This window comes from Scyliorhinus canicula, chromosome 18 (assembly GCF_902713615.1).
Source record: "Scyliorhinus canicula chromosome 18, sScyCan1.1, whole genome shotgun sequence".
Classification (NCBI taxonomy): domain Eukaryota; kingdom Metazoa; phylum Chordata; class Chondrichthyes; order Carcharhiniformes; family Scyliorhinidae; genus Scyliorhinus; species Scyliorhinus canicula.
Genome location: NC_052163.1, coordinates 25999662 through 26022630, shown reverse-complemented (window position 1 = coordinate 26022630; position 22969 = coordinate 25999662). Strand labels below are relative to the sequence as shown.

The window sequence follows — 22969 nt, the reverse complement described above, 5'->3', positions numbered from 1 at the left end:
AAACCCCTCCCCTGTCAGTTTCCCCCCCCCCCCCCCCACCACAAAATTACAACCCCAACACTAAGAATTGTTTGAATTGTTAATTGTAAAGCTCTTTCTTTGTGTTAATATGGGCAGCTTGGTCGGCACAGGCTTGGCGGGCCAAAGGGCCTGTTCCTGTGCTGTACTTTTCTTTGTTCACCACCTACTCACCCTCCACTGCGCTTTCACAAACAAGCCCACCCAGTTAGCCTGGTAGCCCTCACCCATGGTACCTAGCATCCTAGCCCCTACTGATTCCTCCCCCCTCCAACATTTAGAATATAGAACATACAGTGCCGAAGGAGGACATTTGGCCCATCGGGTCTGCACCGATCCACTTCGCCGCCTATCCCCATAACCCAATAACCCCTCCTAAACCTTTTGGTCACTAAGGGCAATTTATCATGGCCAATCCACCTAACCTGCACGTCTTTGGACTGTGGGAGGAAACTGGAGCACCCAGAGGAAACCCACGCAGACACGGGGAGAACGTGCAGACTCCGCAGACAGTGACCCAGTGGGGAATTGAACCTGGGAACCTGGCGCTGAGAAGCCACAGTGCTATCCACTTGTGCTACCTGGGACAAACTTAAACACCCGAGAAAAGAGCAATCCACCATCCCCAACCAAGAACAAACACGGAGCTATGGTCCCAAACACAATTCAAAAACAAACCCAAAGGAACAGAAAGCAAACATCTCATCAAAAGTTCAGTGTCCTCCTCTCTTGCCAGTTCATTGTCCCTGACAAATTCCATCACCTCCTCCGGCGTCGCAAAATACAGCTCTCAACCCTTATAGGTCACCCAAAGGTTGCAGTGTACAGCATGCCAAATTTTACCCCCTTCTTAAAGAGGCCGCCTTCACTTCATGGAAGCTCGCTCTCCTCTTGGCCAGTTCTGTACCCAGGTACAGCGCCTCATCTACCTGGCACACCTCAGGATCCAATCCTTGTCCAGGAACCGGTGCAAGCGCACCACCATCGCCCTCGTCAGCTCGCTACCCTATGGGTTCCTCATCAGCACCCTGTGCGCCTGGTCCACTTCCAATGGTCGCTCAAATGCCCCCTCACCCAGCAGCTTCTCGAACATCCAGGACACATACACACCAGCGTCCACTGCCCTCCGACAGTCCCATGATTCTCAGGTTTTCCTGCGGGATCAATTCTCCAGTTCCTCTGCTTTCTCCTGCAGCCGCCTCTGATGATCCTGTATCACCTCCATCTCTGCTGCCATCGAGGCAAGCTGGTCCTCGTGCTCCCACACCATCTCCTCCACCTTTTGTATCGCCTGGCTCTGGGCCTCCAGCCTCATCTCCAGGCGGTCGATACCCACTACCCTGGCCAGGCCCTCCAAATTCTCCCTCTTCTGCTGGTGAACTTCTCGTTCAGGAAGCTGACCAGCTGCTCCGTCGACCATTGAGGGGTAGGGCCGGTCCTCTGCCATCTTCACCTGTGTCGCAGGCACAACTCCAGCTATCTCCGACTTCCTTTCTTTTTAGACTACTACTGGCCCACAAATCCATCCAGCAGTGTGACACTCTCCTTCCACCCCTCCTGCACCTTTATTAATCAACAGATCCACCCATTGGAGGGGGGAGGGCACGATAGCACTTTGGTTAGCACATTTGCTTCACAGCTCGCAGGGTCCCAGGTTCAATTCCTGGCTTTGGTCACTGTCTGTGTGGAGTTTGTACCTTCTCCCCGTGTCTACGTGGATTTCCTCCGGGTGCTCCGGTTTCCTCCAACAGACCAAACAAGTGCAGGTTAGGTGGATTGGCCATGCTAAATTGCCCTTAGTGTCCAAAAAAAGTTAGGTGGGGTTACTGGGATAGGGTGGAGCTGTGGGCTTAAGTAGAGTGCTCTTCTCAAGGGCCGGTGCACACTCGATGGGCCGAAAGGCCTCCTTCTGCACTGTAAATTCTATAAAAACAAAAGGTCTGAAACTTCCACCACGAGCGGGAACCACCAAATGTGCGACAACTCACACCATGGCCACCACTGGAGTCAGATTCTGTGGATTTTAACAAATCTATGGGGCTTCAGTAAAACACCTTGCAACTAACTGCCCATCAGTTGGTCAGAATTGCACTGAAGTCCCAAACTTGAAAATATGCCCAACTCGTATAATTGGGACTTCATTGAAATCATGGCCTTCTGACTTGACACATAATATGCCAGAGACGAGCTGAAATGAATTTGTTGCATTGAGTTATAATAAAACATGCACATGAAGTTGCAGTTATACTTGTAAAAATAACTTCAAAGTACAATAAAGGAGACACTTGCAATCGAGAACTCACCTGTTTGAAGCAGAAAGGCATGGTGAGCACACTCACTCCCACGATACTGTTCACCACGTTCACGATGAAGCCCAAGTTTGAAACAGTCATGTTTGATTCGTTTTTGAGGAATAAGCTATCACAGAATTCAGGTTGGGGTTTTGAAAATAAAAACTGACTTCCCCGTGGATTACTTTTTCCCGACTTTGGCGGAATTAACAGTACGTATAAATGATCAGTAACATCAAATGGGGAACAGCTGCTGATGGAGTCAACTCCGCGTTGGAAAACTAAATATGAAAGCGATTTCCAGATCTCAACTTGCGATTTCAGAGTTGGAAATTTGTTGTAACGTTTTTTTTTTAAATGTTACAGTGACTGCCCAGGGAAAAAAATCCTGGGTGTGGAAGAAAAATGAGGGCACTGGACACAAAAAGGAACCTCACCCTCGGACGGAATCGGCTCTGTAAGTGACCCTGCTGGATTCGGCTGTTGTCTAGAAATGAATTACCGGGGGGGGGGGGGGGGGGGGGGTTAACTAGGCTCAAAGGCTGAAATAAGGTAGGAAAGGGTTAGAAGACGGAAAGGGGCCGATGGTTTAAGAGCACATCGAGAGAGAAAGGAAAGGGGGAGATAAAGGAGAGGGAGAGAGATGCAAAATAAACTCAAATGATGAGACAGGACACAAAACGGGATTTCGAAGTTTGACAGAAAGTGCAGGAGACCGCAAACGAGAAGGTTAAATAAAACCCAAGCGTGAAAGCTGCAGAAAGGGGAGAGGAGAGGGGTATAAAATAAATAGAAATGGGAGAAAGGAGGCGGTGGGGAGCAGGACTTTTCCGTGACGTGGCGAATGAATCCTCAGCAGCAAACTCTGCACTTGGGAGGTTTGTGTTTACCAACAAGCCGCTCCCGCCCGCTCTGTCTCTCCTGTCAGTGAGGCTCCTCAACAGGAGGCAGCAACAGCCCAGGGCCCAGCTCACATCACTTCCCCCTCAACCATCGCCCGCGCCTCGAACGGCCGCCGCCAGCGCTCAGCAACAGGCACCGCTTATTCTCTCTCTCGGACGTCGACAACTTCTTGCTGCCGGAGGACCAAACTCAGTCAGGCCTGCAGCCGATCACTCTCCCCGCCCTTTAACCCGCCACCCATTCACTTCCCAACCCCTATCTTTCTCTTCCTTCGCAGTGCTTTCACTTTCTCCCTCTCCCTCTCCCTCTCTCTCTGCGTTCGCTCCTGCCAACTCTCTCCCCACCCCCAGCCGTCTCCAGGAAGTCCCGACTTGACAACAAGCGTTGCCCGGCGACCGATGGGCTTCCTCTCCCGCCCCCATCCCCATTCTCGCTCCAAGGTCCTCCCAGCCCTGCGCCGCCCCCGAGGCTGGGAGGATTCATGACACCGACAGATGCTGACAGCTGAATCTTCCTTTCAACTCGCCTCTTTATTTAAAAACAATGCAGTTTACTTTCTATGTCCACACAATAATTGATTAGATATGGGACCATTACTTCACATGAATTGTTTTGCGCTAGGTTTGACATTTGATGCACTATCAATTGTACTAAAGACTCGGATTGCTACAACAGAGGCTTTATCACAGTCAGATGTGTGGCCTCCGACTGCAGCTGGTAGAATGGCTGATCAGGAGGAGTCATGCATATTTATACGGCTCCTTGTGGGCGGAGCTAGCTGGCAGGGGCTACCTGCGAACCTGTAGTATAGGTACTACTGTACATCCCCTAATACAGGTACACACAGTTACACAGTGGATCACCACAACATTGTTGCGCTAATTGGTGACCCCCCCACATCACCCAGGAAAAAAGCATACCTGTTTCCTGTCTGGACAATGAGTGACTGCCTGCTGCTTTTATATCAGATTTCTAACTTTTACAGATTCTTACTTTCTTTTTTGCTTGTAGCTGTTCAACCCGGGTTTGATTCACTATGTAGAGTCTGCACGTTCTCCCAGTGCTTTGACAAATAGTCATCGAACTTAAAATGTTAGCTCTTTTCTCGCCTACAGATGCTGCCAGACCTGCTGAGATTTTCCAGCTTTTTCTCTTTCTTTCTCCCCGTGTCTACGTGGGTTTCCTCCATGTGCTCCAGTTTTCTCCCACAAGTCCTAAAAAGCGTGCTGTTAGGTGAATTGGACATTCTGAATTCTCCCTCAGTGTACCCAAACAGGCGCCAGAGTGTGGCGACTGGTCAATTTCCGCAGTAACTTCATTGCACTGTTAATGTAAGCCCACTTATAACACTAATAAAGATTCCTATATAAAAAAACAATTGTTAGACGTTATCTGGGGCAAGCGGGAATGTGGAATTGAGGTTACCATAAAATGTAGGAGTAAAAGTAGGCCATTCAGCGAATTGAGTCTGCCCGACCATTCAATGAGATTGTGACTGATCTGAAATGATAATCCTCAACTCCATTTTCCCATCTTATCCCCATAACCCTTGATTCTGATTCTTGATTACAATCAGAGCAGCCACGATTGAGTGGCGGAGCAGGCTCGAGGAGCCAGGTGGCCTACTCCTCACCCTAATTCATATGTTTATGTGGATGTTCATATATTTAAAAAATTACATTTCTTTTAAAACAATGCAATTTCTATAGCCAAACAATAATTAACTAAATATGTGACCATTGCTTCACAAAGGATAACATTATTTAGTATTGTTGTACTAATTCAAACATGTATTGTTCAGATTAACAGCCCAGAGGTGGTAGATAGATTCTTGAATCACAAAGGAGTCAAAGGAGATAGACAGAAAAGTAAAGTTGAAGCCAAAGTCAGATCAACCATGATCATATCATGTGGTGGAGCAGGTTTGAGGAGCCAAAAGGCTACTTTTGCTCCCAATTCATACGTTTGTGACAAGATTATCAAACAGTGTGTGGCAGATGCCAGGTCTAAGCACATATACATTGAGTGCATTTACTCAATGGCCACATTGATAATCCAGTGAATTTGATTTGATTTATTGTCACTTGTACCGAAGCACAGCGAAAAGTATTTTTCTGTGTCCGAAGGAATGTACACAGGACGTACATAGGAGACAAAAAGAATAATCAACAGAGAACATTGACAAATGGTACATCGACAAACAGTGATTGGTTACAGTGCGGAACAAGGGGCCAAAAGAAGCAAATACATGAGCAGGAGCAGCATAAGACATCGTGAATAGTGTTCTTACAGGGAACAGATCAGTCCGAGGGGGGAGTCGTTGAGGAGGCTTGTAGCTGTGGGGAAGAAGCTGTTCCTTTGTCTGGATGTGCGGGTCTTCAGACTTCTATACCTTCTGCCTGATGGAAGGGTCTGGAAGAAGGCAATGCCTGGGTGGGAGGGGTCTCTGACGATGCTGTCTGCCTTCCTGAGGCAGCGGGAGGTGGATACAGAATCAATGTGGGGGTGGCAAGCTTGTGTGATGCATTGGGCTGAGTTCACCACACTCTGCAGTTTCTTGCGATCTTGGACCGAGCAGTTGCCATACCAGGCTGTGATGCAGCCGGATAGGATGCTCACTGTCACACATCTGTAGAAGTTTGTGAGAGTCGATGAAGACATGCCAAATTTCTTTAGCTTCCGTAGGAAGTAGAGACGTCGTTGGACTTTCTTGACTGTTGCATCAACGTGAGTGGACCAGGACAGACTGTTGGTGATGGTGACCCCCAGGAACTTAAAGTTATCGACATCTTCACTTCGGAGCGATTGATGCAGATTGGAGTGTGTGTGGTGCTACGCGTCCTGAAGTCAATGATCAGTTCCTTGGTCTTTCTGACATTTAGAGAGAGTGAAGGGCGAATCTTGTTGCTGTTTATTTCAGCTGGGGGAATGCAGTCAGTGAAACATTGCCAACTCTAGCTCCACATATTCCTGGAAGATTCATCAAATGGCTGCCTGCTTCCAATTGACTGCTTCCCACACTTCCATGATTGTTCACCCAACACATTCATTCTCATGGTTCACCATTCTCCCATGCCATTTGAAATACAATCAGTCTCTTCCTTACCAGTTGGAAGATTCTTTGTTATCTCCGCTCTTTGTGTGCGAATGAGCAAAGTGTTCCTTTAACACCCAACCATTCCTTTGTCTTGTTGCACAGAGCAGTCAGTGTCCTGGAGATTACATGTTAATTCCTGGAGACTCCAAGGTAACCTGGAGGGTTGGCAACGCGGTGAACCATGTGTAATAATTGTGGTTCATGTTCCAGTTGCATCAGTCACCGGGGACAAGCCAGACTCAATCTGGATTGTGTGGGACCATGCAACCTGGATCCCAGTGACCAAATATCTCCTAATGGACAAGCTAATACCAGCCACAGATGGAACAGCAGTCACAAATCAAAACACCCACAGAGTACAGATGTGGACCATATGAAGTCTCATAGAGAGATTCCAGAAAAAAAGTAGCATTCTTGATGGTGTGTATATACTTGTTGCTGATTGTAGGCACCATCCAGACCTTACTTCAGCAGCTGGTTATGGGATGCACTTATGAGTAGGGAGGTTTCAATGTGCACAGAGTAGAAGGTTAACACTGACAAATTTATCAGGCACAGTAAGATATATCTGTTTATTGGGACCTAACATTTACATTATTATTTCTGAGTGGACAGACTAAAGTGTTTAGTATTTTTCAGATTCCAGTCAGAGCTAATCAACATTTTTGGTATATTTATTCCATGGATCATAAATGTCACTGTACACATCGACCTTTGAAGCCTCCAGAAATATCTCCAAAACAGGGTCAACTTATACATTAAATATAAAATGTATCATATGAGAGTACCTTTAAGAAATGGGTGTTCATCAAATAGCTGTAGTGGATGTACCTTTAAGAAATGAATGTTTATCAAGTAACCACAGTGATGTGGGTGGTGCTGGGCTGTCTGTCTGCTTTTACTTTCATTTTTGATCTGGCAGCTACAGTTTGTGTTTAGTTTCATTTTCAGAGTTGGAGCTGCATCCAGCCAAACAAGGTGTAATTTTGATCTATTTCTGCATGAAAAGAATGTCTTAAGATCACTTGTTAATTTAAAAGTGATAATGCTCTCAGTAGAGAATTTACATCTGCTGCTTTTGTTAAAGAGAGTATTTGTCTTATGGATGTTGTTTAGGAAAGATTAAGGGTTACTTATAGAGTACTGTATTCTTTGGGGGGAGTATTTGAGTTGATAGTTGCTAAGATGTTAACTGTGTGTTTATAAAATGTTAACTGGATTCATATAATAAACATTGTTTTGCTTTAAAAGTACTTTAGATCTCTGTTGCATCACACCTGTAGAGTGGACCCTTGTGCTCCCCATAACCAAAATCTATTTAAAGTTGTGGGTCAGGTGAACTCCATGATACACTTTGGGTTTATCTAAACCCTGGCCCATAATAAATGTGAAACACCGGTGTGAATGAATAGCCTTTGATTACAGGAGTATATAGATGGGCTTATCAGTGGCAAATGGAACTCAACCTGGTTAAGTGTGAGGTGATGCACTTGAGCAGGTCAATCAAGACAAGGGAACAAATGATAAATAGCAGAACCCTCAGAAGTACCAGGGATCAGAGGAGCCTTGGTAATAATAATCATTATTAGTGTCACAAGTAGGCTTCCGTTAACACTGCAATGAAGTTACTGTGAAAATCCCCGAGTAGCCACATTCCTGCGCCTGTTCAGGTACACTAAGGGAGAATTCAGAATGTCCAATTTACCTAACAAGCACTTCTTTCAGAACTTCAGTGCAGCACGGTAGCACAAGTGGATAGCACTGTGGCTTCACAGCGCCAGGGACCCAGGTTCGATTCCCCGCTGGTTCACTGTCTGTGCAGAGTTTGCACGTTCTCCCCGTGTCTGCGTCGGTTTCCTCCGGGTGCTCCGGTTTCCTCCCACAGTCCAAAGACGTGCAGGTTAGGTGGATTGGCCATGATACATTGCCCTTAGTGGCCACAAAAAAAAAGATTAGGAGGGGTTATTGAGTTACGGGGATAAGGTGGAAGTGAGGGCTTAAATGGGTTGGTGCAGACTCGATGGGCCGAATGGCCTCCTTCTGCACTGTATGTTCTATGTTCTATGTAAACCGGAGCACCCGGAGGAAACCAACGCTGACACGGGGAGAGTGTGCATACTCCGCACCGACAGTGACCAAAGCCAATGCTAACCACTGTGCTACCATAACACCCCTAGGTGCATGTACACTGGTCTCTTAAGGTAGCAGGCAAGATGGATACAATGGTTAAGAAGGCATATGGTATGCTTGTCTTTATGAGCTGAGGCATAGAGTTTAAGAGCAAGGAGGTTCTGCTGAAACCGTATAAAACGTTGGTTAAACCACAGCTCGAGAATTGTGTGTATTTCTGGAATCCAAATTATAGGAGGGATGTGATAGCACTAGAAAGGGTGCAGAGGAGATTTACCAGAATGTTGCCTCGGCTGGAGAGTTTTAGCAATGAATAGAGACTGGGATTGTTTTCCTTGGAGAGGAGACTGAGGGGGGATATGATTGAGATGTATAAAATTATGAGTGACATAGATAGAGTAGACAGGAACTCCTTTGGTGGAGGGATCAATGACCAGGGGGTATAGATTTAAGGTAAGGAATAAGAGGTTTACAGGGGATATGAGGAAAAACATTTTCACCCAGAGGTTGGTGAGAGTCTGGAACCCACGGCCTGAAAGGGTGGTGGAGGCCGAGATCCAAATAACATTTAAGGGGCGGCACGGTGGCACAGTGGCTGGGACTGCTGCCTCACAGCGCCAGGGACCTGGGTTCAATTCTGACCTTGGGTCACTGCCCTTGTGGAGTTTGTGTGCTCTCCACATGTCTCCATTGGTTTCCTCCGGGTGCTCCCATTTCCTCCCACTGACCAAGGATGTGCGGGTTAGGTGGATCGACCATGCTAAATTGCCCCATCGTGTCCAGTGATGTGCAGGTTAGGTTATGGGGTTGGAGGGATGGGAGAATGGACATGGGTGGAGTGCTCTTTCGAAGGGTCGGTGCAGACTCGATAGGCCAAATGGCCTCCTACTGCACTGCAGGGATTCTATGATTCTATTCTAAGTATTTAGGTGTACATTTGAGATGCCAAAGCATACAAGGCTATGGGCCAAGTGCTGGAAAATGGGATTAGATTAGTTAGATGGTTGTTTTTACTGGCGCAGACGCAATGGACCAAAGGGCCTGTTCTGTGCTGTAAACCTCTTATGTCTTTATGAATCATCGCCATTTTGAAATATGGAGGAAATGAACACAGCACCAATACTTCATATTAAATTAATTTAGCATGGTTTATTGAATAAATTAATTGTGTAAAGGGACTCCTGTGGTAAACCACTGTATTGTATTATACTGTTGTATTGCTACATGCCTGGGCTTGTCCCCGCTGGCTCCAAACCACTGTAGGATATAATATGTGTATTGGGGTAAACTGCCGCTGTATTATATGTAATGAGGTAAACCACTTCCTGCTGGCTCCGCCTCCCCTCGGGCTCAGTGTAAAGGTGGCTGGTCTCCGCTGCTGCCCCAGTTCGGGATCAGAGCCAGGAGGCTTTCTGTTTAGTTTATTAAAGCCTCAGTTACGTTCACTGCTCGTCTTGTTTTCGTTGATGGCACATCAATTTAATAAACTAAACATCTAAGATGAATTCATCGCTCAAGCCTGATCGCCTGGAGCTGGACCCACAGGCAGCCGACGCCACTGTGACATTCGAGCACTGGCTAACCTGCTTCAAAGCATCGGATCCTCCACCCAAGACTTCACCGACCTCCAGAAGCAGCAGATCCTCAACGCACGGGTGAGCCCGCAAGCTTTCCTTCTCATCAGGGACGCCCCTTCGTATACAACAGCAATAATGCTGCTGAAGGGACAATATGTAAAGTCTGTAAACGAGGTGTATGCTAGGCACCTTCTTGCCACGAGGTGACAATGCCCTGGAGAATCAGTAGCCGAATTCCTGCGTGCCTTGCGGCACTCAGCTGGAACTGTGCTTTTCAGGCGGTACCAGCTACCCAACACTTCAAGGAGCTGTTGATCAGAGACGCCTATGTTGCAGGCATGAAATCGAACTTCATCCGCCAGCGATTGCTGGAAAGGGGTACACTCAGCCTCCCAGAGACAGTGCAGCTCTCAAACTCGCTGGAGGTGGCCTTCCAGAACATGGAGGCCTACACCTTCGACGACGCGGCACCCTCGTGGGCCTCGCCATCATCCGACTCGAGTGCAGCGCAGGCCTGTGCTGTGCAGCAGCCCGCCAACGTCGGAGGCCCGCCGTGCTACTTTTGCCGCCAGGGTAAGCACCCAGACAACGCTGCCCTGCACGCAACGCGACTTGCAACGGGTGTGGGAGGAAGGGCCACTTTGCGAAAGCCTGCCAGGCCGGGTCTCTCCTTGGCCCAGCAGCGCTGCCTGCTGCCTGTCGGGGCCGCCTCCAGCTGCCGCGCCACCCACCATGTGCGACCCGTGGGGCCGCCATCTTTGATGCCATCATGGATGCCACCCGCCACGCTCGGCCCATGGGGGCCGCCATCTTGGGACCACTCCGCAGCCTCCCAGGAGCCCTGCTCACCCGGTTGGACGCTGGACACCGCTACCTCCAACTGGCCTACCCATCACCTTCTGAAGCTCACCTCCATCACGCTCGACAAGTCCCGCCTCATCGCCTCACAAAATCTACGATGACCGTCCGGATCAAGAGGCACGAGACGGCCTGCCTTTTCGACTCCGGGAGCACAGACAGCTTCATACACCCAGATACGGTAAAGCACTGCTCCCTCCCAATTTTACCCATGACCCAGAAAATCCCCCTGTCCTCCGCATCACATGCAGTAGAAATCCGGGGGTACTGTGTTGCGACCCTTACTGTTCAAGGCGTAGAGTACACTAACTACAAGCTCTATGTCCTTCCCCATCTCTGCGCTGCCCTATTACTGGGATCGACTTCCAGTGCCACCTCCAAAGCCTTACTTTAAAGTTCGGTGGACCCCTGCCCCCCTCACCGTCTGTAGGCTAGCGACACTTAAGGTTGCTCCACCCTTGCTCTTCGCTAACCTCACCCCGGACTGTAAACCCGTCGCCACTAGGAACAGACAATACAGTGTCCGGCACAGGGCCTTTATCAGGTTGGAGGTCCAGCGACTCCTACGAGAGGGGATCATTGCGTCTAGTAACACCCCCTGGAGAGCTCAAGTGGTGGTCGTCAAGACTGGGGAGAAGCACCGGATGGCCATCGACTACAGTCAGACCATCAACCGGTGCACGCAGCTCAATGCGTAATCCCCCCACCCCCGCATATCTGACATGGTCAACCAGATTGCTCAGAATTGAGTCTTCTCCACAGTTGACTTGAAGTTTGCGTGCCACCAGCTCCCTCTCCGCCCGGAGGACCGCCAATACACTGCCTTCGAGGCAGATGACCGCCTTTACCACTTCCTCAGGTTTCCCTTCGGCGTCACCAATGGGGTCTCGGTCTTCCAACGAGAAATGGACCGAATGGTTGACCAGTACGGGCTGCGGGGCCACGTTCCCGTACTTAGATAATGTCACCATCTGCAGCCATGACCAGCAGGACCATGATGAAAACTTCCGGCACTTCCTCCACATCGCTAAACTCCGGAACCTCACCTACAATAAGGAAAAATGTGTTTTCTGCACAACCCACTTAGCCATCCTTGGCTATGTTGTGGAAAACGGAGACCTGGGGCCCGACCCCGGCCGCATGCACCCCCTCCTGGAACTCCCTCTCCCCCACTGCCCCAAGGCCCTGAAGAGATGCCTGGGGTTCTTCTCTTACTATGCCCAGTGGGTCCCCAGTTATGCAGGCAAGGCCCGTCCACTTATTAAATCCACCATTTTTTCCCTGACGGCTGAGGCCCGCCTGGCCTTCAACCGCATAAAGACAGATATTGCCAAAACCGCAATGCACGCTGTGGACGAGTCCATTCTGTTCCAGGTGGAAAGCGATGTGTCGGACTTTGCTCTGGCCATTACCCTCAACCAGACAGGCAGGCCCGTGGCTTTCTTCTCCCGTACCCTCCATGCCTCCGAAATTCGACACTCCTCCGTTGAAAAGGAAGCCCAAGCCATTGCAGAAGCTGTGCGACATTGGAGGCATTACCTGGCCGGCAAGCATTCACTCTCCTCACTGACCAACGGTCAGTTGCCTTCATGTTTAACAATACACGGCAGGGCAAAATCAAGAACGACAAGATTCTGAGGTGGAGGATCGAGCTCTCCACCTACAACTACGAGATCTTGTACCGACCGTGGAAGCTCAATGAGCCCCCAGATGCCCTATCCCTCCGTACATGTGCCAGCGCACAAGTAGACCAACTTCGGGCCCTCCACAATGACCTTTGTCAGCCGGGGGGTCACCCATTTTTTTCATTTTGTCAAGGCTCGTAACCTGCCTTACTCCATCGAGGAGGTCAGGACCATGACCAGGGACTGCCAGGTCTGTGCGGAGTGCAAACCGCACTTCTATCGGCCAGACAGAGTACACCTGGTAAAGGCCTCTCGCCCCTTTGAGCGCCTCAGCATTGACTTCAAAGGGCTCCTTCCCTCCACTGACCGTAACGCGTACTTCCTCAACATTGTTGACGAATACTCAAGATTCCCCTTTGCCATCCCATGCCCTGACATGGCCTCTGCCACCGTCATCAAGGCCCTGCACAGTATCTTCACCTTGTTCGGGTTCCCCACCTACAATCGGGGTTTCTCCTTCATGAACGACAAGTTGTGTCAGTTCCTGCTTAGTAAGGGCATCGCCTCTAGCAGGGCGACCAGCTACAACTCCTGGGGCAATGGACAGGTGGAGAGGGAGAACACGACGGTCTGGAAGGCCCTCATCCTGGCCCTACGGTCTAGAGGTCTCCCAGTCTCCCGCTGGCAAGAGGTCCTTCCTGATGCGCTCCACTCCCTCCGGTCGCTCCTGTGTATTGCCACCAACGAGACCCCTCACGAATGTATGTTTGCCTTCCCCAGGAAGTCCACCTCCGGACTCTCGCTCCAGTCCTGGCTGACAGTCCCAGGGCCCGTCCTCCTCCGGAAGCATGCAAGGAATCATAAATCAGATCCCCTCGTCGAGAAGGCCAACCCACAATATGCCTATGTGGCACATCATGACGGGCGACAGGACACAGTCTCCCTTCGGGATTTGGCACCTGCAGGCTCCCCAGCGACCATCACCACCACTCCCGACTCTACACCGTCTCCCTCCACCACTACCCACCTACCTCAAGAACTGTCACCCGCAGGCCCACCGGCGACCATCACCACCACCCCCGCCCGCACACCGCCCCGCCCCTCCACCGACTCAACAACTGGGTGAAGAAGAGGACAACACGCTCCCGGACACCCCTGACGGTCCACTTCACCCCCACTGGACTCTTTTTTAACAGTGGTAAACCACTGTATTGTATTGTACTGTTATATTGCTACATGCCTGAGCTTGTCCCTGTTGGCTCCAAACCACTGGAGTATATATGTGTATTGTGGTAAACTGCCACTGTATTATATGTAATGTGGTAAACCACTGCCCGATGGCTCCGCCTCCCCTCAGGCTCGGTATAAAGGTGGCTGGTCTCCGCCACTGCCCCAGTCCGGGATCCGAGGCCAGGAGGCTTTCTGTTTAGTTTATTAAAGTCTCAGTTATGTTCACTGCTCGTCTCGTGTTCGTTGATGGCACATCAACTCCGGTGGCGGTATGGAGTGAGTGGTCGCACATATGGTGGCTCCCGCTCAAGGAGGATTTTGTTGGTTCTCCCCCACTCGTATGGGGGCTTTTTGAGTGCAAACGGTGTGTGAGTGCCCAGGGAAGGTAATGCTCCTCTGGTGAGATTGACGTATGGATCAGAGGGCAAGGAGTGACAGGCGAAAGAGAGAGCAGCTGGAGCAGGATAGTTTTCGTGCTGCGCCACAGGTTAAGATGGCAGAGGGCAAGGGGGCAGCACTGCCTGCCGCGTGGTCGATGGAGCTGCTGGTGGAGGTTTTAAATAAGAAATCCCAGCAGCAGAGGTAGGAGATCTCGGAAGACGTGGCTCAGGTGGTGGAGCTGCTCAGAGCAGCGATTGAGAAAGTGGGGCAGAGGTTGGAGGCTCAAGGCCTGGCGATTCAGAAGTTGGAGGAGGCGGTGGGGGAGCATGAGGAGTGGATGGCCTCATTGGAGGTGGAGTTGGGGATGGTTGTGGACAGCCAGTAGTGGCTGAGAGAGATATTGGAGGACCTGGAGAATCACTACAGACGACAGAATTTGAGGATTGTCGGGATGTCTGAGGGCATTGAGGGAGTGGAGGCTGCCAAGTATGTGGTGAGGATGCTGGAGCAGTTGATAGGAGAGGGGGCCTTTGACCGGCTCCTAAAGTGGATCAGGCGCAAAGGAGGCTGAGGAGGAGGCTGCAGATGGGGGAGCCGCCAAGGGTGATGGTGGTGCTGCTGCACCGTTTCTTGGTCAAGGAAAAGATATTGAAATGGGCGAGGCAAACCAGGAGATGCACCTGGGGAGGGAGTGAGCTGTGGGTCTCCCAGGACATGGGTAAAGGCTGGCCTCACCAGAAGCAGGAGTCAAGTGGAGGTGAATGATATGGGGGGATGACAGCTGCCACGTTATGGGGGGCACTCAAGGCTGTAGTCAGAGGGTAGTTTATTTTGATTCGGATGCATAGGAAGATGGTGGAGCAGGAGGAGAGGGCAAGAGTGGTTGATGAGATCTTGAGGGTGGTTAGTGGTTACTCGGTGCCGGAGGAGGGGTTGCTGAAGGAGAGACTAAGTTTGGTTTAGTGTCTATGGGGAAGGTGGTGGGGCAGTTGCGGAGGGCCAGGGGGGCACTTTACGAGTATAAGGAGAAGGTGTGTAGGATGCTGGCCCATCAGTTGAAGAAGCAGGCAAGGGCAAGGGAAATTGGTGTAGTGAGGGGCGAGGGGGGTAAGGTGGTGATGGACCCGGAGGGGATGAATGGGGTATTTGAGGCCTTTTATAGAGGGAGTGGGTCTGAGGGTGAGGATGGGGATGAGGATGGTGAGGGTGGTGAGGGTGGTGTGAGGGTGAGGGTGGTGTTGGCTTGATTGGTGGAGGGGATGAAGGCGAATTCTAAGAGGTGGAATGTTTTGCCTTTGTCATTGGCTGGGCGAGTGCAGACAGTGAAAATGACGGTGCTGCCTAGGTTTCTGTTGTGTTCCTGAACCCCCTTATCTTTGTCATTCAGTCGTTTTTCACGAATGTCAGTGGGTTGATCTCGTCAGGGTTTGTGTGGGCGGGGCAGGCCCTGCAGGTGCAGCGGGCTTTTTTAGAATGGGGCGGCGGAGGGGAGCAGGCGGTGGAGGGGAGTTGGCGTTGCTGAATTTGATAAATTATTATTGGGCTGCAAATATTGCGATGGTGAGATAATGGGCCATGGAGGAGAGGTCGGTTTGAGGATGAGTGGAGGCATCGTGTAGGGGAACGAGTTTCAGGGCTTTGTTGTTAGCGCCTTAGCCGTTTTCGCCAGCCAGGTACTCCATTAACCCAATGGTGATGTCGGCTTTAAGGGTGTGGGGGCAGTGTAGGCAGCACTTGGGGTTAGAGGGTATGTCATTGTGGGTACCTATTTACGATACCATAGGTTCATGTCGGCAAGATTGGTTGCGATGTTTCGGGGGAGGAGGCAGGGAAAGTGTTGAGTATTTACAAGGAATTGATGGAGTGGGAGGGTGCCCTGGTAGAGGATGTTAAGCACAAATGGGAGGAGGAGCTGGGAGAGGAGGTGGGGGGTGGGTCTTTTGAGGGGATGAAGGATAGGTGTGGGCAGTGCACGGGGTGGGTGTGGGGTGGGGGGGGGGGGTGGGGGGGGGGCACGAATCACATTCACATGTTGTCCAAGACAGATGAGGTTCTGGCAGGGATTCTTGGATGTGATGTCTGAGGTTCTGGGTGTGGGGGTGGCCCCGAGTCCAGAGGTGGCGATATTTGGTGTGCTGGAAGACCCGGGAGTGCAGGCGCGAAGAGAGGCTGATATATTGACCTTTACCTCCCTGACAGCCCGGAGCCGGATTTTGCTGTGTTGGCAGAACTGAGCCGCGGATGGCAGGGGTGTGGGTGAGTGACTTGGCCGATTTCCTGAGGTTAGAAGTTCACTCTGCGGGGGTCGGTAGAAGGCTTCACCCAGAAGTGGAAACCGTTTACTGCTGTCTTCAAGAAGGATTGAGGGATCAGTGGCGGGGGTTGTAAGGGGGTTAAAATGGGGAAGGTGGGGCATGGTTGGGGGTCAGTCCCAGGGGTGTCTGGAGGGCTGTGGTTGTTTATTGGGTTGACGTGATGTTCTTCTGATAATCTGTATATTTATATTTTTATTGAAAAGCCTTGAATAAAAATATATCTTTTTAATTAAATGTGTAAAGATATCTAACTCTCAGGAAACTGCTTAAAAACCCTTTGACTTCGGTATCTGATACAAAGGTCAAAGGCCGCGATTCTTGGTGATTTTAATTGCAAGAGGGAGTTACTTTCACCAATAATATCCATTTTATTGCTTCATAACTGCGCTAGTAGAGCTTTAACTGGCCTAATGATACACTGCAATGGAACACTGGTACCATTATTACCATATACGCTATATTAACTGAAGAAATTAAATCCTCTGTTCAATGCAAAAATATTAGCCAGCACTCCCAACTGTAGTAGAAAATGCAAAATCAATGGTAGCAGACCAGCTGCCCATTAAACACCCTGTCCAAATATTTAAGATGTGGCTATTTTGAAGCAACTTCAGCAAAAGAAATATCGGGCTGAATTTTCTGACCCTGCCACGGAGGGGGTGGGGCTGGAAAATGTGACAAGCCACAGACAGAAAATTCCACCCAGTGGGCGGGATTCTTCAGTCTCATGATGGGCCCTGATGTTTTTTTGTCTAAATTTTTTTTAATGAAGGGGCCAATTTAGCGTCAATCCACCTACCGTGCACATCTTTTGGACTGTGGGGGTGAGACCCACGCAGACAAGGGAAGAACGTGCAAACTCAACACGGACAGTGACCCGGGGCCGTGATCGAACCAGGGTCCCCGGCGGAGTGAGGCAGCAGTGCTAACCACTGCGCCACTGTGCCGCCCCTGGTGGGACCTCATTTGAGTGAGAACGGGAAATTTGATATTTCAGCCTGTAATGAACTCCAATTGGCTTTATTGGTTGGCCAATTGGAGTATGAGCTCCCTCAATGATAGCTCATTGAGGGAGCCCATATAAGCATCTGAGTAGGCTTTGTGAGCCAGTCTTTAGTTGACTGGACTGCTAGCAGCACTGTTTGTAGCTGCTCCTGTAATATCGTTATTGTAAATAAATATTGGTGTGGTGACGGAACTCCTGCCTCCCGTGGATTACTACAGTGGCGACGAGGTAAACTAAGAATTTTGCGGAGACCAGCTGCCGCACTCGGAGGGTAAGCCTTGCCATTTTTTAAATGCCATTTTTTGGGAGGTTAGAGACATTCGACCCGGCTATTGAGGACTGGTCTCAGGATGTGGAGAGAATGTGTTACTTCTTCCGGGCAAATGATATACTGACGGACGAAAGGAGACGGCTTATCCTGCTGTCGGCGTGCGGACCCTCCGCTTTCACCATTATACGTAGTCTGACTTATCCCGATGCGCCGGACACGAAAACTTTCCAAGAAGTAACGGAATTGGTGAAAGAGCACTACGACCCAAAACCACCCCTCATTTTGCATAGGTACAGATTCTACACAGCGAAGCGGGAAGACAGGGAGTCAGCCACAAATTTCTTGACCCGATTGAGAAGGCTGGGGGAAAAATGTGAGTTCGGCCCGACGTTAAATGAAATGCTTCGGGACCGGTTAGTGTGTGGTATAAACGACCTCACAATACAGAAACGCCTGTTGGCGGAAACGGAGCTCGACTGCAGGCAGGCGTTACAGCTCGCACTGTCCCTAGAAAAGGCAGCAAGTGGGGCGTAGGAACTACAGGGCACTACAATGGAGGTAGATACCTGTGAGAGGGACTACCACAACGGGTCCTGCTACCTGATAGCTGCTCTCAGGAAAAACCTGAGGAATAGAGGGAAAAAGGAAAACCCCAGAACTGCCCCCAAGTCTGCCAGGACTAACTGGAGACAGAGGGGAGTACCGGCTGAGGCTCCCCAACAGAGAAAGACCGTTTCTGGCACCAGACAGAGTGGGGTAACAGCGACAGAAACCCTAGAAGGAGGTGGCAAAAGAGGAATAGCAGGTGGGGACGCAGGGAAGTACACAAACTAGACACCCCATCCTCCTCCGAAGGGGAATAATTATATAATATTGCAACGAAGAAAGCAGAACCCATTAGAAGACAGAGTAAGGGCAATAAAAGAAGCCCCAGCTCCCACCACAGTCCAGGAGTTACAATCATTTCTAGGGTTGGTAACCTATTATGGAAAATGTATTGAAAATAGGGCGTCCATCCTAGAACCCCTCCACCAGCTACTAAAAAAGGGGCAAGAATGGAAATGGTCCGCCCGCCAAAACCGAGCATTTAGGGACATTAAGGAACAGCTGTCATCCGAAAATGTCCTGGAGCATTATGACCCAAGGAAGGAGTTGGTGGTGACTTGTGCTGCATCCCCCTACGGGGTAGGAGCCGTCTTAGCCCATAGAGGAAGGAATGGGGAAGAACGGCCAATAGCCTATGCTTCGAGGACCTTGGCGATGGCTGAGAGGAAGTACCCCCAAATCGAGAAGGAAGGACTGGCAGTGATATTCGCAGTAAAAAGATTTCACCAGTATCTGTACGGGCAGAAATTCACCGTAGTGATGGACCATAAGCCGTTATTAGGGTTATTAAAAGAAGACAAGTCAACACCCCCGATTGCATCAGCTAGAATCCAACGCTGGGCGTTGCTACTGGCGGCGTATAGATACGTTCTGGAGCACAGACCGGGAACGCGAGTAGCAAATGCAGATGCTTTGAGCAGACTTCCCTTCCCGGACACTCCGCCGCAAATACCAAAAGTAGAGGAGACAGTAATGACTCTAAATTTTTTGGGCACCCTACCAGTAGACGCACAACATATTCGGTTGTGGACGCAAAAAGACCAGTTTTAGCCAAGATGAAGCATTTACTGCTAACAGGGGAACTGGAAATGCCCCAGATGCACCCATACTGGAGCAGAAGGGACCAAATGACCGTAGAAGACGGTATCCTATTATGGGGAGCCCGGGTAATAGTCCAAGCTCAGGGCCGTCAGGCAATCTTAACTGAGTTACATCACGGACACCCAGGGGTGTCTAAAATGAAGATGCTAGCTTGAAGCTACGTTTGGTGGCCAGGTTTGGACACAGACATAGCAGCCTTGGTACGTCGGTGCCAGGAGTGCCAACAAGGGCAAAGAGTGCCACCAGCGGCGCCATTGCACCCGTGGGAATGGCCAGGCAGACCATGGACCCGCCTGCATATTGACCACACCGGCCCTTTCATGGGCACAATGTTTTTGGTGATAGTGGACGCCCACTCCAAATGGTTGGACATCCACCGGGTAAACGCGGCAAACACAGCATTGACAATTGAAACGCTCAGGGCCTCGTTTGCAACACATGGACGTCCGGAGGTATTGGTGTCGGACAACGGAACGGCATTCACAAGTGAGGAATTTAGAAAATTCCTGAAGGAAAACGGAGTCCGTCACATCAAAACAGCCCCTTACCATCCAGCTACCAACGGCCTGGCAGAGAGAGCGGTCCAGACACTTAAAGCGGGACTCAAGGAGCATCCGGCAGCGTCAATGGACACAAAGCTCTCCCATTGGCTGTTTGATTACAGGACCACACCGCATTCCACAACGGGCATACAGCCAGCTGAACTCTTAATGGGAAGGCGGCTGCGAACGAGGCTGAGTCTCCTTTTCCCAAATTTAACGGGGAAAGTGGAGAAACAACAGGAGGCCCAACGCAGGGGGCATGATAATAGTCGGCAGCAGAGACATTTCCAGGTGGGGGCACCGGTTTGGGTCAAGAATTATTGGAATGGACCAACGTGGGTCAAAGGCACGGTAGAGTCCCAAACAGGGCCCATATCCTATGAGGTTTCGATAGGAGGTAAGGTGCTGAAGAAACACCTAGACCAAATAAGGGCAGCGGAACCACACCTGGAGGCAGGCGAAGCAGGACTGCCTCAAGCTGGGATAGCCCAGACGGAAAGGATACCCACACCCCAGCCCCGAGCAATTTCTCCAGACACCGTCATCCAGTCGTCAGAGTCGGAGATGGACACGTTCGACGAGGCCGCCGCGACACCTCTCCCCGAGGAGGAGGAAGAACAACTTCCAAGGAGGTCGTCAAGGAAAAGACGGGCACCTATAAGGTACACCCTGCCCACTTCGGAGAACGACCCGGCGGACGTCACAGAGGTGATAGACCCAGACATGAGGAGCAGGAAGAAGCTCAGAGGAATGCCAGCTGGCAGGAATTCCTCAGACCTTTGGGGGGGGGGGGGGGGGGGGGGGGGGGGTGTAATGAACTCCAACTGGCTTTATTGGTTGGCCAATTGGAGTTTGGAGTATGAGCTCCCTCAATGATAGCTCATTGAGGGGGCCCATATAAGCACCTGTGTAGGCTTTCTGAGCCAATCTTTAGTTGACTGGACTGCTAGCAGCACTGTTTGTAGCTGCTCCTGTAATATCATTATTGTAAATAAATATGGTGTGGTGACGGAACTCCTGCCTCTCATGGATTACTATACAGCCAAATCTCCATTCACTCTCAGCCGCACCGGAAAAGCCCAGCTGCAAACAAGGACGGAGAATCTTAGCCTACTGGGAACCCCCAGGATCAGCCATTTTTATGATTTTTATATTTGATAAAGCATTCTGCAGAAATGACTTGAGATAAAATGATTAATCAATGTTGACACTAATTGATTTAATTCCTAAACATGCCCACTCTTCACAAAAATAAATGAAATGGCATCATTGTATTTTTAACTATATTTCGTTTACTAAGGTAGGCTTTTCTGAGGTTGAGTTAATAATTTCTGAAAAGCCCAAGGGAATGGTGAGTGGTTAGGGACTCGAGAAGTACATGAACACAATGGCAAAGTGCTCTCACTCATCAGTTTTTCCAAATTTTCCAGAATACACATTTATAAACTATTTATACTATATATAAATTGATTACCTTTTTTTCAAGTGAAGCTGCACAGTAATTATAAGCAGAATGTATTGCAGCCAAGCACATGACACGATAAGTATCTCCACTCATGAGGCTAATTATAACCATACCGTGACTGTGTCGCACGAGTTTGCCAGCCAGCCACACTGAGAAAGCTACTTGTCAAAGCATGTGGCAGGCCACTATATATCTTGCATCTTAATTATTTTATATGGTGGTGTCAGAAACAGTTACAGTAACAGGGATTTATCATTCAAAACACCTCAATTAGGATGTAAAATATTCAGATCATTAAAGATTATAGACAGTATTCTCATAACAGCAATCTTTGTTCCCAATAATCAATAGGATAAGTTGTTGCCTTTCAGAAAGCATTCTAGTTTCCTTAACAATTTCATATAGTAAATTCCTTAAGGGAAAATGGTTTAGAGTGTTAATGTTATCTTTTGGGCAGAATGTCCTAATTCTCACCTTCTCCTTTAGACTCGTGTCATATGTGTTACTTCGAATGGAGGGTATGAGAAGCATTATAAAATGAAAAGTAACATCAAAGACGTTTATAGTCTTATCCTCAAAAGTATTTGTTACCTCATCAACACGACAGCCACCTTGCCTGAGCTCATCATTTTTTATTCCAAGATCGTCACCACAACCCTTGATGAGGATGCCAGAACTTCCATCCCTAAGGCCACCATTACCTACCACAGATCTCCCATGCAGAAATGAAAAGCTCAAAACATCTGCAGTGCGGTTGCCAATTACCGGTATTTTCTTTTTAATGTTTGGAAGATAATAAGGATAGAAGTTTCAAGATGGATTTAAACAAGCTGTGGGCTTTTAAAATAAACACAAGGCTGTCTATTACTGTTTTGTGACTGTAACAATCCTGATACTGAAACATTTAAAAGACTAATCGTCTTAATTGAGTTGTCGGTGCATGTTATTGTTATTTTTGAAAGAAGTGTTTACAATGTGAGTTAGTACATATGTAACTTAATATACATGTAAGTGTATGTTTAGAAGCCTGTCCAGATCAAACATTCCTCAATAAAGAGCATAAGGTGTGCGCGACACTGAAACTTCCCTCAGCACACGATCATGGTGGACCAAACAAATTCCCTCTTGGGTCCTAGTTTGCACGCATGGGGTGGAACATGAATGTGCTTGTGGGCTCCTTTCTCACTACAGGCAGAAGAGACATCTTGTTGAGGTAACAAAGGAGGCAGTGGGGGTCAGAACATTTGGAAAATAATGGGCGGGATTCTCCGGGCCTACGGCTGCGTGTTTCTTGGCGCCGCACCGTTCGCTGGCGCCGTGATTCTATCTTCCTGTCGCTTATCAATGGGATTTCCCATTGAACCCACCCCATGCCGCCATGAACCCCGCTGGCGGGGGTGCACTGCCAGCAGGAAAAGTGAATCCCAAGGATCGGAGAATTCCGGCCATTTGGGCGAGATTCTCCGATCCTGGGGCTAAGTGTTGACGCTATCGTAAACGCCATAGCGTTTTATGACGGCATTATATGGCCCCGAGGATCAGCGATCCTGCGC

At 49.5% G+C, this 22969-nt stretch overlaps 1 protein-coding gene and 1 long non-coding RNA gene across 3 annotated transcripts in view; one reads left to right on the top strand and one right to left on the bottom strand.

Annotated features, from left to right (window-relative positions):
- slc38a10 (solute carrier family 38 member 10) overlaps positions 1-3525 on the bottom strand; it is a 143116-nt gene extending 139591 nt beyond the window's left edge. For both annotated transcript variants that reach the window (XM_038778263.1, XM_038778264.1), the window contains exon 1: positions 2322-3525. In XM_038778263.1, coding sequence (XP_038634191.1) covers positions 2322-2411 — 90 coding nt within the window. In that variant the 5' untranslated portion in view covers positions 2412-3525. The remainder of the gene's footprint in view (positions 1-2321) is intronic.
- LOC119953715 lies at positions 2636-22512 on the top strand. The gene is made up of 2 exons (XR_005458082.1): positions 2636-2766; positions 21903-22512. It is a non-coding gene; the product is annotated as an uncharacterized LOC119953715 (long non-coding RNA).
- Positions 22513-22969: the final 457 nt, after the last annotated feature.